The 14,100-nt window shown below is 38.4% G+C and overlaps 1 protein-coding gene and 1 long non-coding RNA gene across 4 annotated transcripts in view; one reads left to right on the forward strand and one right to left on the reverse strand.

Annotated features, from left to right (window-relative positions):
- Positions 1 to 12,752, reverse strand: part of LOC120523965 (protocadherin Fat 4) — a 176,062-nt gene extending 163,310 nt beyond the window's left edge. For all 3 annotated transcript variants that reach the window (XM_039745722.1, XM_039745721.1, XM_039745723.1), the window contains exon 1: positions 12,688 to 12,752. In XM_039745722.1, the coding sequence (XP_039601656.1) occupies positions 12,688 to 12,744 (57 nt within the window). In that variant the 5' untranslated portion in view covers positions 12,745 to 12,752. The remainder of the gene's footprint in view (positions 1 to 12,687) is intronic.
- Positions 12,753 to 12,933: 181 nt separating this feature from the next.
- The window catches only part of LOC120523967, a 78,233-nt gene continuing 77,066 nt past the window's right edge, over positions 12,934 to 14,100 (forward strand). The window contains exon 1 of the long non-coding RNA XR_005632728.1: positions 12,934 to 13,001. This is a non-coding gene — a long non-coding RNA (uncharacterized LOC120523967). The remainder of the gene's footprint in view (positions 13,002 to 14,100) is intronic.

Raw genomic sequence — 14,100 nt, forward strand, 5'->3', positions numbered from 1 at the left:
TTAATCCATTTTGGAATATGCATGCACTGTATAAAAAAGCCTTTTGTAAGGTAATTGTGACTAATAAGCCTTATGTTTCCACTGAGGGCTTGTGTCTCTGCGGTTGTGTTTGGGGCTCTCTGGCACCCCCTGTGGACCACAATGCTGATTTTAAAGGACTGACATTTGAGTTATTAAATTGTTTTATAAAATAACCTAACATTATTTTTAAAAACTCATTTTGAATTCAGTCCTGTGCAACAAAATTAGAAAAATGCACAATGTCACATTGGCCAACATCTAAGATTTCAGTATATTGACCCCAGCTTTGGCCTTTTCATTCTCTGCCTCACTCAAATTAATATAAATTAACCTATGGTGTACATTTTATTAAAAGATACTTCACATACACTACTGACATTGTTTTCATAAACTATGTGATTTTAACTACAAGGCTGACTGCTTTCTCATTAAAGTCAGGAGTGAAGCTCTTTAATCGGCCAAAATAAAGTACGTCATTAGCTGCCCTAAATACTGCTTTAGTTTTAAACATTTTCCTGCAAAAGAATCTCAGTCCTTTGTATTTTCAAAACATTTTCATAAAATACAGTATATTGCTAGCACCATATGTTTGGACTATTTAAAGAATTGTAAAATATTTCTTAAGAAAAACAACCAACGTCTTAGTTCTAGGATTTTAATGTTTTTATATTACAGGGAATTGTTTGACACTGTTGTCCTTTAAAACACGGCTGTAGAAACAGTAACAGCAGAGTGCCACTGTTTAATAATGGAGCAACACTATACAGAATGGGAAGTTTCATTGGTAAATGAATAGACACATTCTCTGTCCTCACTGAGATTGTTTCCTACTTCTATTGTACATAACAAGCAGTCCCAAAAATGGCACAACATCTACAACAAAGCAAACTAAATGAATGGCTCACATCTGACAAAGCAAAGTGTTTAAAGCAGCAGAGAGCGGAATATACAATTCCGACGTCCATCAGAAAAGATACTAATCATGAACTCCCCTCCTGTGGAGCACTTGCAGATAGAACACATTTAGCGGGACCCTGGATCAGCAGTACCTCCTGTGGTTGTTACAATGGCTGCGAATGCTTTCATTCAGCCATCCAACAAGGCTTCATGTTTTAACAGAGTAAACACTGGTCAGTTTCCTATGGTAGCTTTATGGCAGACTGCCTCACTGCACTAAGCTAACTTACCATAAACACTCCCAGACTGACTGAGCATACTAATAAAAATTAGACAATGCTGTCTGAGTTGAAAAGGGTGGCTCAAATGCTACACTAAGGTATCCTCTGTTTACTTTCATGCAGAATAATTTTTAGCAAAATTAAAAGACATTAAGGTATTTTAAGGAATGATTTATATATAATCTACTCTACTATTTATTTAAAGTAAAATACCTACAGAGCCCTCCATAATGTTTGGGACAAACACATAATTTTGCTCGATTTCCCACACTGTGCCACACAGTGGTGGTTCCAGACCAAATTTACTGGGGGGCCAGGGTGGGGCCAGTGTTTTTTCATGGGGGCACAGAACATCACCGTAAGTAATTAATTAAAATTTTATCTCTTCAGCACAGGGGCCATAACAGGGGCCTGGGCCAGTTCTACAGGGGCACTGGCCCCTGTTGGCCCCCGTCTAAAACCGCCTATGGTGCCACAGTTTAAAATTACAAATCAAATAATTCAGACGTGATTAAAGTGCAGATTGCAGACTTTCATTAAGGATATTTGATACATTCTGGTCAAGTCGTGTAGAAATGATTTCTGGGCACCATAAAGTTTGGGACAATTGGTGTCACAGGTGTTTGTGATTCCTCAGGTGGGTTTCATTGCTTCAGAAGATACCTCGAATTGCTTCTACCTTTTTGGAGTCTGTAGTTGACGTTGTTCAACAAGAGCTGTGCCAACGAAAGTCAAAGAAGCCATTATGAGGCTGACAAACAAGAACAAAACCATTAGAGGCATCGTTAGAACCTTAGGATGACCAAAATCAACTGTGTGGACTGTAATTAAGAAGACACAACAATGAGCTCAGTAATCACTAAGGAACTAGTAGGCCAAGGAAGAGCTCCACTAGTGATGACAAAATTCTCGCTATCTATATATATAACTAGCAGAATACCCACGCTTCGCAGCGGAGAAGTAGTGTTTTAAAGAAGGTACGAAAAAGAAAAGGAAAAATTTTAAAAATAACGTAACATGATTGTTAATGTAATTGTTTTGTCATTGATATGAGTGTTGTTCTCATATCTATCTATCTATCTATCTATCTATCTATGTTGTTCTCATATCTATCTATATATATATATCTATCTATCTATATATATATATACCTCTATCTATCTATCTATATATATCTCTATCTATCTATCTATATATATATATATAAAATACCCGCTTGGCAGCGGAGAAGTAGTGTGTTAAAGAAGGAAAGAGAAAGAAAAGGAAACATTTTGAAAATAACGTAACATGATTGTCAATGTAATTGTTTTGTCACTGTTATGAGTGTCGCTGTGATATGTATATATAGCAAAATACCCGCGCTTCGCAGCGATGTCATGTGTTAAAGAAGTTATGAAAAAGAAAAGGAAACATTTTAAAAATAATGTAACATGATTGTCAAAGTAATTGTTTTGTGTATTTGGTGGCAGCGCCACAAAGTTGTTTTCGTAGCTGCATCAGAAAATGTACCACACGCCTGACACGCCTCCTTTTACTGTTTTCTCACAGCTTGGATTGTTGCTGTCATATATATATACACACACACATACACACATACATACATATATATATAATATACATATATATACACATACATATCTTCATATCTACGTATCTATATACATATCTACACACACAAATTATATATATGTATGTATGTATGTATGTATGTATGTATGTATGTATGTATGTGTGTGTGTGTGTGTGTGTGTGTGTATATATATATATACATATAATCTAGATAGGGGTGTGTGTGTATATATATATATATACACATACATACATATATATACACATACATATACTTGTGTGTATGTTTGTATGTGTCTATATGTGTGTGTATAGCTTTGGTCACTGAGTGCAAGGGAAAAATAATGAAATATAGTCTATAAGTTATTAAACAGTAAAACATTAACGTTTTAAGAAGTACAGGTACATTGAGCACTACTGGAGTGGTTTGGGTAAACTACATTTTAAAGACTGTGTAACAAAACAGGTAAGTAACTAACAGCAGCTAAAATGTATATGGATCATCTCTCGGTAGTAGATCCCTTTCGAAAGGCGCTACACGACGGCTGTGGTATAAAAATCACATTTTCTACGTGAACGTTCAAATTTGTGCCTCTGGTAATGTGCCTTACCGGCAATTAAAGAAAATTATTTTTGTGTCCTCTGCCGTGTTAAGAGAGAAAGACTTTGGTTTGGGATAAAAGGAAAAAAGGTGTAAAGAAAGGAAAGTTGCCTTTTTTTTTATATAGTATAGAGAGATGTGTTCGCTGACGTTATGATCGCTTTTTGGGGACAGTCGCGATGGGTCTTGTGTAGACTGGTGAGACGTCCCCGCCATTAATCGGCTGTGATGGCACTGTGAGTCCTCCACTGTATGCGTGTGTTCATAATCCGAGCTGAGGACCTGATAATCGTATACGTGCAAAGAAAGTGTGAATCGCCTTAATATTATTTTGCCGTGGTGTAGAAATATATATATATATTCCTGCCTAAATAAGTCACCCTCACTTCGCTCTTACTTTTTTACCGTTCATTTAATCATGGCTAGTGGCGGAAAAATTATAAAATGGAAGGAGGATGGCTTTACCAAAACAATTATTGATGGCGAATCGATTATTCATAAAGCTTGAATTGGTGATCTGTTTTTCTGTGTTAACCTCATATTTTTTCATACTTCTTCTCAAACTAAGGTGGTGCGAGGGTAAAATGAATCAGGATGCGCTGATCAATGTAATCGGTGTACCAGGAAATCATGCATTGACAAAAGCTCCCCTTTGCTTGTAATGCAAAGTGTGATTAAATGCATTATTTTTCAACGCGTTATGGAGCACATGCATCAAGCTTCTCAGCTGTGCTTGTGCTAAGAAAAGGAAAGATTTTAAAAATAGCGTAACATGCTTGTCAATGTGACCTTTTGTAAGTAGTGCCTGGAGGATTCAGTGTGTTGAAACTCTAGAGACAGCGTGTGTATTAACTTGAGGTTAATGGGAGGGGAGATGATGACGTGACTCCCCCACCCGCCTTAAACTGTCAATCCCCACAAACACAGTCTCTCGGAATTTGCATAAGCACACCCCTTCACCTGCAATTTTAACTTAGTTACAAAGTGATCAAAACTCTCGTTTATATCCTGCGTCCTCTCATTAAATTTGTATCCCACATTACCTGTGGGCATGTGAAACGCCAGTGGTAGCTTGTCTATGAACTTAATTTAAAGTTTAGGTTTACACCTTGCTTTCTTTCCGAGGTAGCAGCACTCATGAATATGGTAGTATATGCCACTCGCTCGCTTCTTATTGTTTCACTGCCTTCTCAATTATATAATGCATGTTTTCTTAAGCGCTTTTTGTAGGTTTTCCTGGTTTTCTACGTACTGCGTTCACAGTCAGTTCACGTGATTACGTGGGAGGCGTGATGATGTCACACGAAACTCCGCCCCTATGTCTTTGCAGCTCTACTCCATTACAGTTAATGGAGAAAAATACCTTCCAGTTATGACCATTAGGCGTAGAATTTCGAAATGAAACCTGTCCAACTTTTGTAAGTAAGCTGTAAGGAATGAGCCTGCCAAATTTCAGCCTTCTACCTACACGGGAAGTTGGAGAATTAGTGATGAGTGAGTGAGTGAGTGAGTGAGTGAGTGAGTGAGTGAGTGAGTGAGTGAGTGAGTGAGTGAGTGAGTGAGGGCTTTGCCTTTTATTAGTATAGATTCACTAAAGCAAGACACCCATGGAAAGCACGCCAGAAGAGGCGTGGATTCACTAAGCCACCGACAAGTAAGACACCTATGGCGCATGCAGGGAGGAGCCACGTCCACCAACTCCTAGACTCGGACGCGACGACACAGAAAGAACGGCGTCATTTATATTCGTCTGTCGTAGAGGCCTCATGTACTTCCGAGCCACCTTGACTGTTCATAGAGGCATGTTTCTCATGAGAGGTGAGTCGCCATATGCAGCGTGTAAAACGGTTTGCGAGGGGTATCCCATGGGATCCTTAAAACAATCCTTTACAACTGAGGTTAAAACACAATAAAGTAAGCGGTCTTTTCGGTTACGACGCACGACCGCGTACGCCATAGCAAACTGTTTTACACGCTACATACAGCAATTCGCGCTACTGCCGTGGTCTTGTGTCTTGGTGGATTATATATAGAAAAGCAGCCAAAACCGCACAGAGCAATGAAAAGTCTATGTGAGTCACAGGTGCATGTTGACTGTGCAAAGACAACAACGACTCAACGGCGCAATGGCGGTCCGCGAGTTTTTAGTCACGGACGATTGTGTGTTGGTTCGTTCCATGCAATGTTACAATGTTCCTTTTCTTGCTGATTTATTACATTACCGATTTTTCAAATGTTAATTTTCTCCCTGTACTTAAAAACCATTAAAAAAACTGCCTGATTATGTGGCGTATGGTATACCGCGGGTTGGCTAGTGAAAAAGAAAAAGCCCCAAATACGTGTCTGACAGATCAAAAACAATCTTCAGGAGGCAGATGAGAATGTTTTAGAGCCAACTGTCTGAAGAAGACTTCACAAACAGAAAAGTAGAGGCCACACTGCAAGACGAAAATCACTAGTTAGCCACAAAAACAGGATGGCCAGATTACAGTTTATGAAAAAGAACTTCAAAGAGCCGGGAGAATTCTGGGAAAAGGCCTTGTGGACAAAGAAGAACCTGATCAGAGTGATGACAAGAGCAAAGTGTGGAGATGAAAAGGAACTGCCCAAGATCCAAAGCAGACCACCTTATCTGTTAAATATGGTGGTGGGGGTGTTATGGCTGGACATGTATGGCTGCCACAGGTGCTGGAACACTTTTCTTCATTGATGATGAAAATACTGATGGCAGTCACACAATGAATTCTGAGGTTCATAGAAATCTGCTCAAGTTCTAATAAAGATCTCCAAAAACATTGCATGGTGCTTCGCCTTATAACAAGATAATAATCCAATCATACTGCAAAGACAACACAACAGATTTCAAAACTAAAATATGGACAATTCTTGAATGGCCAAGCAAGGCACCTGAATTTAAATCCAATTTTATTTAGAGAAAACTTAAGGGGACAAGAAAGAGCTAAAGATGGCTGTATTAGAGGCTTGACAGAGCATCACCAGACAAGCCCCTCAGCACCTGGTGATTTCTATGAATCGCAGACTTCAAGCAGCCATTGAATGCAAGGGATATGTGACAAAGTCCTAAATATGACTGCTTTAATAGACCTGCCATTGCTGTGTCCAAAACTATATGATACCCTGAAATGGGGGGATCATGTGGGAAAAAGTCTGCAAAGTCTGCAATGTGTAATTTAATCACATCTGCATTGTTTGATTTGTAATTTTAAACTGTGGAGCAGAGAGGGAAATCGAGGAAAAATGTGTTTTTCTTACAAACACAATGGAAGATCCTACATATGGCTTTTATTTATAACTAAATGCACTATTAAAATATGACTTATGATTTCATGCAAAACCGAGAATACACATCAACTCATAACAGCATAAATATCATATTCTGCATTAAAAACATTGGATAGCAATTTTCTTCAAATGTTCTGCTTCATGAACATTTTTGGTCATTATGATAGACACCTTTAAGTTAAACACATTTTTAATTTCTGAATGACTGTATGACATATGAATTTGTAGAAAGATTAAATTAACTTGTATTTCTTAATCGCTTAATGAAGATAAAACATTGCCTTAGCTCCAGGGACTTAAACATGTTTGTCTGCTGATTTTCTTTTCTACTCATCAGCTGATGCTTCTCCTTTCAGTGTCCGACAATAGTCAACAAACAGTGATGGATTCCACTTGCCCTGATACTGCTTTTCCATTGCTGTAAAGTCCTGGTAAAACCTTTCACCATATCCATCAATGACTGCACAAAGAGTAGCAGAGAAGGAGTCCAAGTGTGAATGCAGAAAATGAATCTTTAGCGACATGCTGCACTTCATGGTTTTGTATGCTTGAATGAACAATCAGCTGGATGTAGTTTGGAACTCTGCAATTGCCAAGAAAATTCACAAACACATCCTTCAATGCCTTCTATGTGATTTCCTCCGGCCTCATTAGTAGATCTTCAAACTGCCTATCATTGATGATGCGTCTGATTTGTGGACGAACAAAAAATGTCTTCCCTTACCTTGGCATCAGTCATTCTTGGAAACATCAAATATCGAAATCCTTCACCTTTGTTGTTCACCAATTTCACTGAGTTTTATGTGAAAAGCAGGGTCAGCAAGTGGTTTATGTGCAACACTTTTCTGGCCTGGAGCCAGATGCTTATGGAGTGGCCAGTTCTTTTTAATGTAATAAGACTCTGTAGCATGGCTGTTTTTTTACAGCACTTGGTATATCTGAGAGGATTTCCTAATAGCAGTGTCACCACAGATGTTTCAGTTGTTGTTGTACTGTATATGTACACTTATAATATTTGAGAAAATCACAAACATAGGCAATTGCAATAAAATTGTACTTGGTAGTAAAATTTAAGGCCGATTTTTGTGATCAGCAATCCAAAATCCATAAAATACAGGGTAGGATTCAAAAGTAATGAGCCTCATTTTGTTCTGACGCGAACGTACCTCGCCAGTGACGGCGACGGTGGGTGTTGGCTTCACAACGCAATGGAGCGAGCGGTAGGATCAGCCTTGACGGGAACCACTGTGCGGTAGTGCGTTACACGGCGGAATGGAAAGTTCGTTAGAGCAACGGTACGCGATCAAGTTCTTCGGAGTGAAGGGGATCATCCACTACGAGTTTGTCCCGCAAGGACAGACCGTGAATGCTGCTTACTACTTGGAAGTCCTGAAAAGGCTGAAAAGAAGCGTCGCATGCAAGTGAAGGGACATCAAGGACAGCTGGAAGCTTCACCACAATAACGCGCACAGCCACACCGCCTTCATCGTGAGCGCCTACCTGGCCTGGGTGAACGTTCCGGTGGTCCTCCAGCCTTCCTACAGTCCGGACGTGTCGCCTTCTGACTTCTTCTTGTTTCCGTGCTTAAAATCAGCGCTGAAAGGAAAACGCTTCGACTCGATCGAGGACATCCAAGCAAATGTCAAGGCAGCCCTTGCAACCATCCCGGAAAAGGCCTACGTGGACGCCTTCGAGTCATGGAAAAGCCGTCTACAAAAGTGTATTGAGGCAGGAGGTGCCTATTTTGAAGACTATTAATTAGTTGTACCGATTTGCTCAATAAATTTGTCTTTTTAAACAAAGGTTCATTACTTTTGAATCCTACCCTGTATAGGCAAAAGTGTTCAGAAAGCAATTATTGTCCGATGAAATCATTTACACCCAAAAAGCAGTTGTCCAAATGGTATGAAGGTGGGTGTAAAGAACAGGTGAAACATGACTATCAAATGTTCCTAAAACCAAAGGAAAGGAAATATTTATGGTCCAAAGCAAGACTTTAATTTTTGGGGGGTCATTGACACTATGTGAAACCCTCTTGGCTAGTGATACAAACACTGGGAACACTCAAAGCTTTTGTTTTCACCCTGATGTTTGCCTCACCACAGTTTGATCACAGATGTCTTTCTGCTTGCCCTCTTTGTCCAGATGCCCAGAAAGATTTGTGTTTGTACCACAGATTACGTTACTTGTTTAGGGTTTTCTTGTAGTATTTGTATTTTACTCCAGTTTATTGTCTCATCTTATATTTCAATATTTTGTATATCCTGTATTTATCTTTTTTTAGTGCTGTATGCAAGTGTTATTTGAATCAAATGTTATATACAGTATACCCTGTCTACTGTATATTTCGGTGAAGTGCTTTGAGCATGGAGAAGGTGCTATATAAAGTGTGTGCCTTGCTGCAATCAATCTCCGGCCTCACTGGGTCACATGTTTTGGGCCTGCACCAAATGAACATCATTTTGGACCAAAATCTTTAAATGCCTTTCAGACAGCCTCAGTGTCACAATCTCTCCTAATCCATTAACAGCTGTGTTTGGTGTACTTGTAGATGGGCTTAAAGTGGAGAAACAAACAAAACTGTAATTGCCTTTACTACACTACTGGCACACAGACTTACCTTTGCTCAACTGGAAGAAGCCTAACTCACCTATTCTATAAGTCAGTGGGTAACTGATGTTATATACTATTTGAAACTGGAAAAAATCAAATTCACATTTAGAGGATCTGTACAAAATGTTTTCAAAACCTGGCAGGATCTAATCAATAACATTTTAGAATAAGTATTTAAATTGAGGAATCAGATTCTCTCCCCTCTTTTACTCCATTTACCTTTATTCATTTATTATTTTATCTATTCATTTGTCTTTACCACTATAAAGTTTTACACTGCTAGCCAAGCTCTCAGGAGTTGATTTGTTTCAAACTTTTTTTTTCTTTTTGTAAAACTTGACTTATGTGTATGGAATGTTATTTGATTTTAATAAATTCAATAAAAGTAAAAAAAAAGGTGTGTGTGTTTTTAAACAATGTCACTTTCATTAAACTACATATAAATCAAAACTCCCCTGTTTCTTTACTAGCAATCACTAGTAACGATACAATTTTGCTTAATCTAGAGCAATATAGCTCTGTAAATACTTATTAAATCAAGATATTTAAGATTCTTACTTTAAATTTCAAGCAGAAATTATGTAGTACTAGAGTGTTGTACCGTGTTAGCCATTATGGATGCAATAAAAAGTCAAGCAAAATGACACCTTTTATTGGCTAACTATAAAGATTACAATGACTTTGACTTAGATAGATAGATAGATAGATAGATAGATAGATAGATAGATAGATAGATAGATAGATAGATAGATAGATAGATAGAATTTTTGCTTTTATTACGCCATGGAAAAGGGCAGGTACCAAGCGGTGCCTGTGCACAAGGGAGACAACTTAAGGGCTTTGGTGATGGTAATTATCCTCTGGACCAGAGGCTGGCGCTGTATACAGATACCATCTGTTCTCCTCCATCTGCAAAACAGAAGATTAACAGCCACTGCATCTCTGACATCACTTCCGTGTCCATCTGCCTGGAACCTTCCTTTCCTGCCTTGTGAACTCATAACCCACAAATTGGCCGTCTTAATTATTAATAATTCACATTTATATAGTGCTTTTCTCACTACTCAAAGCACTCTCCACGCAGGGAGGACCCAGGAAGTGAACCCACAATCTCCTTACTGCAAATCAGCAGCGCTACCACTGCACCACCTATCTTTGTCAGTTCTGTTTTTCACTCAGTTCTGTGAAGGCATTTTCACAATTGTTGCGTTTTTTTTTTACTTTCTTGTATACAGAATATAAGTATTGTAATCGGCCAAAAATTCGACCTTGAGATTTTGATGAATCTTGATGTTTTAGATCTCCCTGAGATCGATTAACTTTCTCATAGGGAAAGTATTGTAATTGTAAAACATTTCAGTTTCGAGATTTTGATGAATCCCGACGTTTTAGACATTCCTGGGTCCAAAAATAACATTTCTGGAATTATATCTGTGTGTCTGTCTGTGTGTTTGTGTGTATGTAAAAATAATATCTTGAGTACGCTTTAACTTAGGTCAATCAAATTTTGCATACAAGTATTATGTACAAATTTCTGTTAACTTTTGGGCTATTTCCATCAACCGGAAGGGGTATTTTTTTATTTATGCAGCTGCAGAGTTCGATTTATTCAACTTTACTTTTATAATAATTGTTCAATAAAATATTATTAATTTGATTTCATTTGTTGTTGATGGTTCTCCAATGTACATAATATAAAAATGTAATTATTGTCTTGCGGTGTACTCCTCAAATATCAATCCCCATATCTGAGTATATAAGAAAGTCCAAGAGAGACCACTCCCGTTTTTTTGGGGGTTTTTTTTGACATAAACCTTTCATTTATATGACTTTACCAAGGTAGTGACCCAATTCTTTATCATTGTTTGTATCCCATTTTACAATGTCTAACTAAAGAAAAGAAAGCAAGGAGGGGTGGAGGAGACTACAGTTAGCATTCCAGAATGGGTCACACATCATCCGTTAGCATGACTGACCAAGGAATAGTTTGGCCAAGGAAGAGCATCAAAGTCCCACCAGCATTCCCGGGTGATTGTTCTAATGTTCTAATTGCTCATGGTTAAAAGGCTTACTTCTTTGGTGCTAAGTTAAGAGTATTTAATCTTATGGTTTAGACAATACTTATCTTCTCTGCCCCATCAGGCATGACAGCCTACTTACAGTTGCTGTGGCCAGAAAAGCCCAATTGTCAAATTTATACAGCCAGCATGGAATGTAATACATCAGGCTTATCAGCCATCCCCTCAAAGATCAAGATCTTTCTTCTTTCTATAGGATTATGAAACACAAATACACAGAAGAGGCACGCCTGGTGTGCTGTCACATTCTAGTTTTAATTTTTATGGTGAGCCCCTATCCCCCAATGCAGACCATCTATTACTTGCAGATTTGGTCATGCTGAGGTCCTGCAGCGGTCCTAATGAAAACTGGACCATAATTTCGTCTTTTTAATTTTTCGTGTGAGGAACCGAGTACCACAATGTTTTAAATATTCTATGGTGTAAAAGAAAAGAAATAGTAACCGAGCTACTGAAGTTTTCATTTTGGTGATGGTGCTGAGGATTTTTTTTTTTTTTCAAAATAAGATTAATTGATCAATTATTGTTACAGTTTCATCTCTCTGACTACATTTTCAGCTTTACTGTTTTGAAGGTAGAACACAATGTAAGTCACAAAAGCGCAAATTAGCTGTATAGCCCAACATCATTTTTTATGTACAGTATGTATATACTTTTCTCCCACTAATGTTTGACTTTTAACAATTACAAAATCAGAAGCCATCCCACAACACAGCACAGACAGAAGTTTAACGTTTCACTTTTTCTTGATTTATTCCCTTGGCACTCCGTTACTTTCTGCGTGTAGATTGCACGTTCTCCCAGTGTGGACGTTTGTTTCTCCAGCGGCCACTACGGCTTCCCCGTCCACACTTCCAAGTCGTGCGTTTTATGCTTAAATGGCCTGACACAGCTGTATGGGCCAAAGTGTGGAAGGCACCCACGGCAGGACAACACCACAGAAATATCACAATGCCACACCGAGCACTGGAAACGTCATCCAACTTGCAAAATGCACACCGCTTGTTGTTAACAGAAAACACAGATTACATGGCATAAAGCATATGACAGATTTCGGCAGAAAGTGTAAAAATAACAAAATAAAAAAAATCCTGAAGGCGAAACTTGCGTGTGACCGATCGCCTTTAAAGCCCGGCCACTTGACTATACCACGGTGCGCACCTGCTAACAAGTTCGATGTAAGTTATAAACTGACATACACGCTACTTTACTCGACATATCCGTTCAAATCTGAAACTTTATATTAAAACCAAACTTAAATTTAGTCACAGATCCACACACACAAGGCGCCGGTTTAAAGCAGGGCACGCAGTAAGTAGCTTACCGTGAAGCACAGCGTAACAGCAACTCGCCGGACCGTCAAACCGCCGCAGGTGTCCATCTGTTCACTTGTCGTGCTGCCTTCGGATTTTTTTTTTATTAACTTTAAAGTTAATTCGGCAAAACACCACTACTTTTACTCCAGCCTCTCGTCATCAGCGTCACAAGTTTCTGCAGTTTAAGCCAACTCTGGCTACGCGCAGGAAGCAGGCGGCTAATATCTGCAAGTTGTATCCATAGGGACCTGCTCGGCTATTGATGGCAGACTTCGGGAATAACGTCATTCCTTTTACATTCTTCATTGTACTTCATTGCTAAGTAAGTCCAACCGTCTCAAAACAGGGAGGTAAGCATCCATTTCCAAATAATTGGTTGTCCTTTAGACTCCTTTATCTTTGTTCATTTAGAAGTTCCTTTTTGTTAAGCGGCTTTTACATACAAAATGAATTCTTACTGGAAAGTTGGAGCCTTTTTTATGTCGCTGAGCTCTGAACAGGAAATACTATAATAATGTAGCAGGTATTAAGCCGTAAAAGACTCCAGTGATTTCCTCACAAGCTGTAAAATATTTGGTGCAAAAGAAAAACTAAAAATGTGAGTCCAGTTGATGCTGCTGTTCAGGTCATTTACTTGAAGTTGAAATTATTGCAGGGGATTCATTCCATGGTCACTTTTCATGTCTTATTTTTATGCTCGTTCTTAAATGTATTTGAGATAATAATAATAATAATAATAATAATAATGGCGAACCCTTCAGTTCACCCATTTTGTGACCTGCTTATCTTGTTAGCTGGTGTCCATCTCAAACCTACGAAACAATACACAATAAATTCTTTTGTGTGTGGAGACCTTGCACAAGTTCAACACAACACCTCAATTACCGTCATGCGTATAGTGAATTCAGAAAGTATTCAGACCCTTTCACATTTTGTTATGCTGCAGCTATAGAAAAGTATTACTATATAAGAACTTGGGAAAGTAAGAATTGTTTCATACTAAATTAGGGGCCTTGCCCCCTGCTCTCTTTGCTTGCCAGCCCCCAGGCCGGCCACTTTACGGTTCTGCCACTTGTGCATGGGGATGTAGATGTACAATTTAAACAGATTGTTATTTTCATGGGAATTGTTACATATGCTTAATAGAACTATCTTACATTACATTGAGTAATTAACCACATTAAAAAATAGTAAAATGGAAAGTAACATGAATGTTTCATGTGAAGTTCGAGTTTTTCGTTGCGTTATACGTTTTCATTCTGTTTGGCTTTGAAATTAACACGCAAATATTTTTTAAACTTACACTTTTACTGTAAAACTTTAGTAAAAACAATTTTTTTAATTACATTTTTGTCAATATCGCAAAGAATTTTGATTCTGTGTTTGGACTTACATTGTGAAAAGGCAACGTGAGAGAATTT

The sequence above is a fragment of the Polypterus senegalus genome, chromosome 2 (assembly GCF_016835505.1).
Source record: "Polypterus senegalus isolate Bchr_013 chromosome 2, ASM1683550v1, whole genome shotgun sequence".
In the NCBI taxonomy this organism is placed as follows: Eukaryota; Metazoa; Chordata; class Cladistia; order Polypteriformes; family Polypteridae; genus Polypterus; species Polypterus senegalus.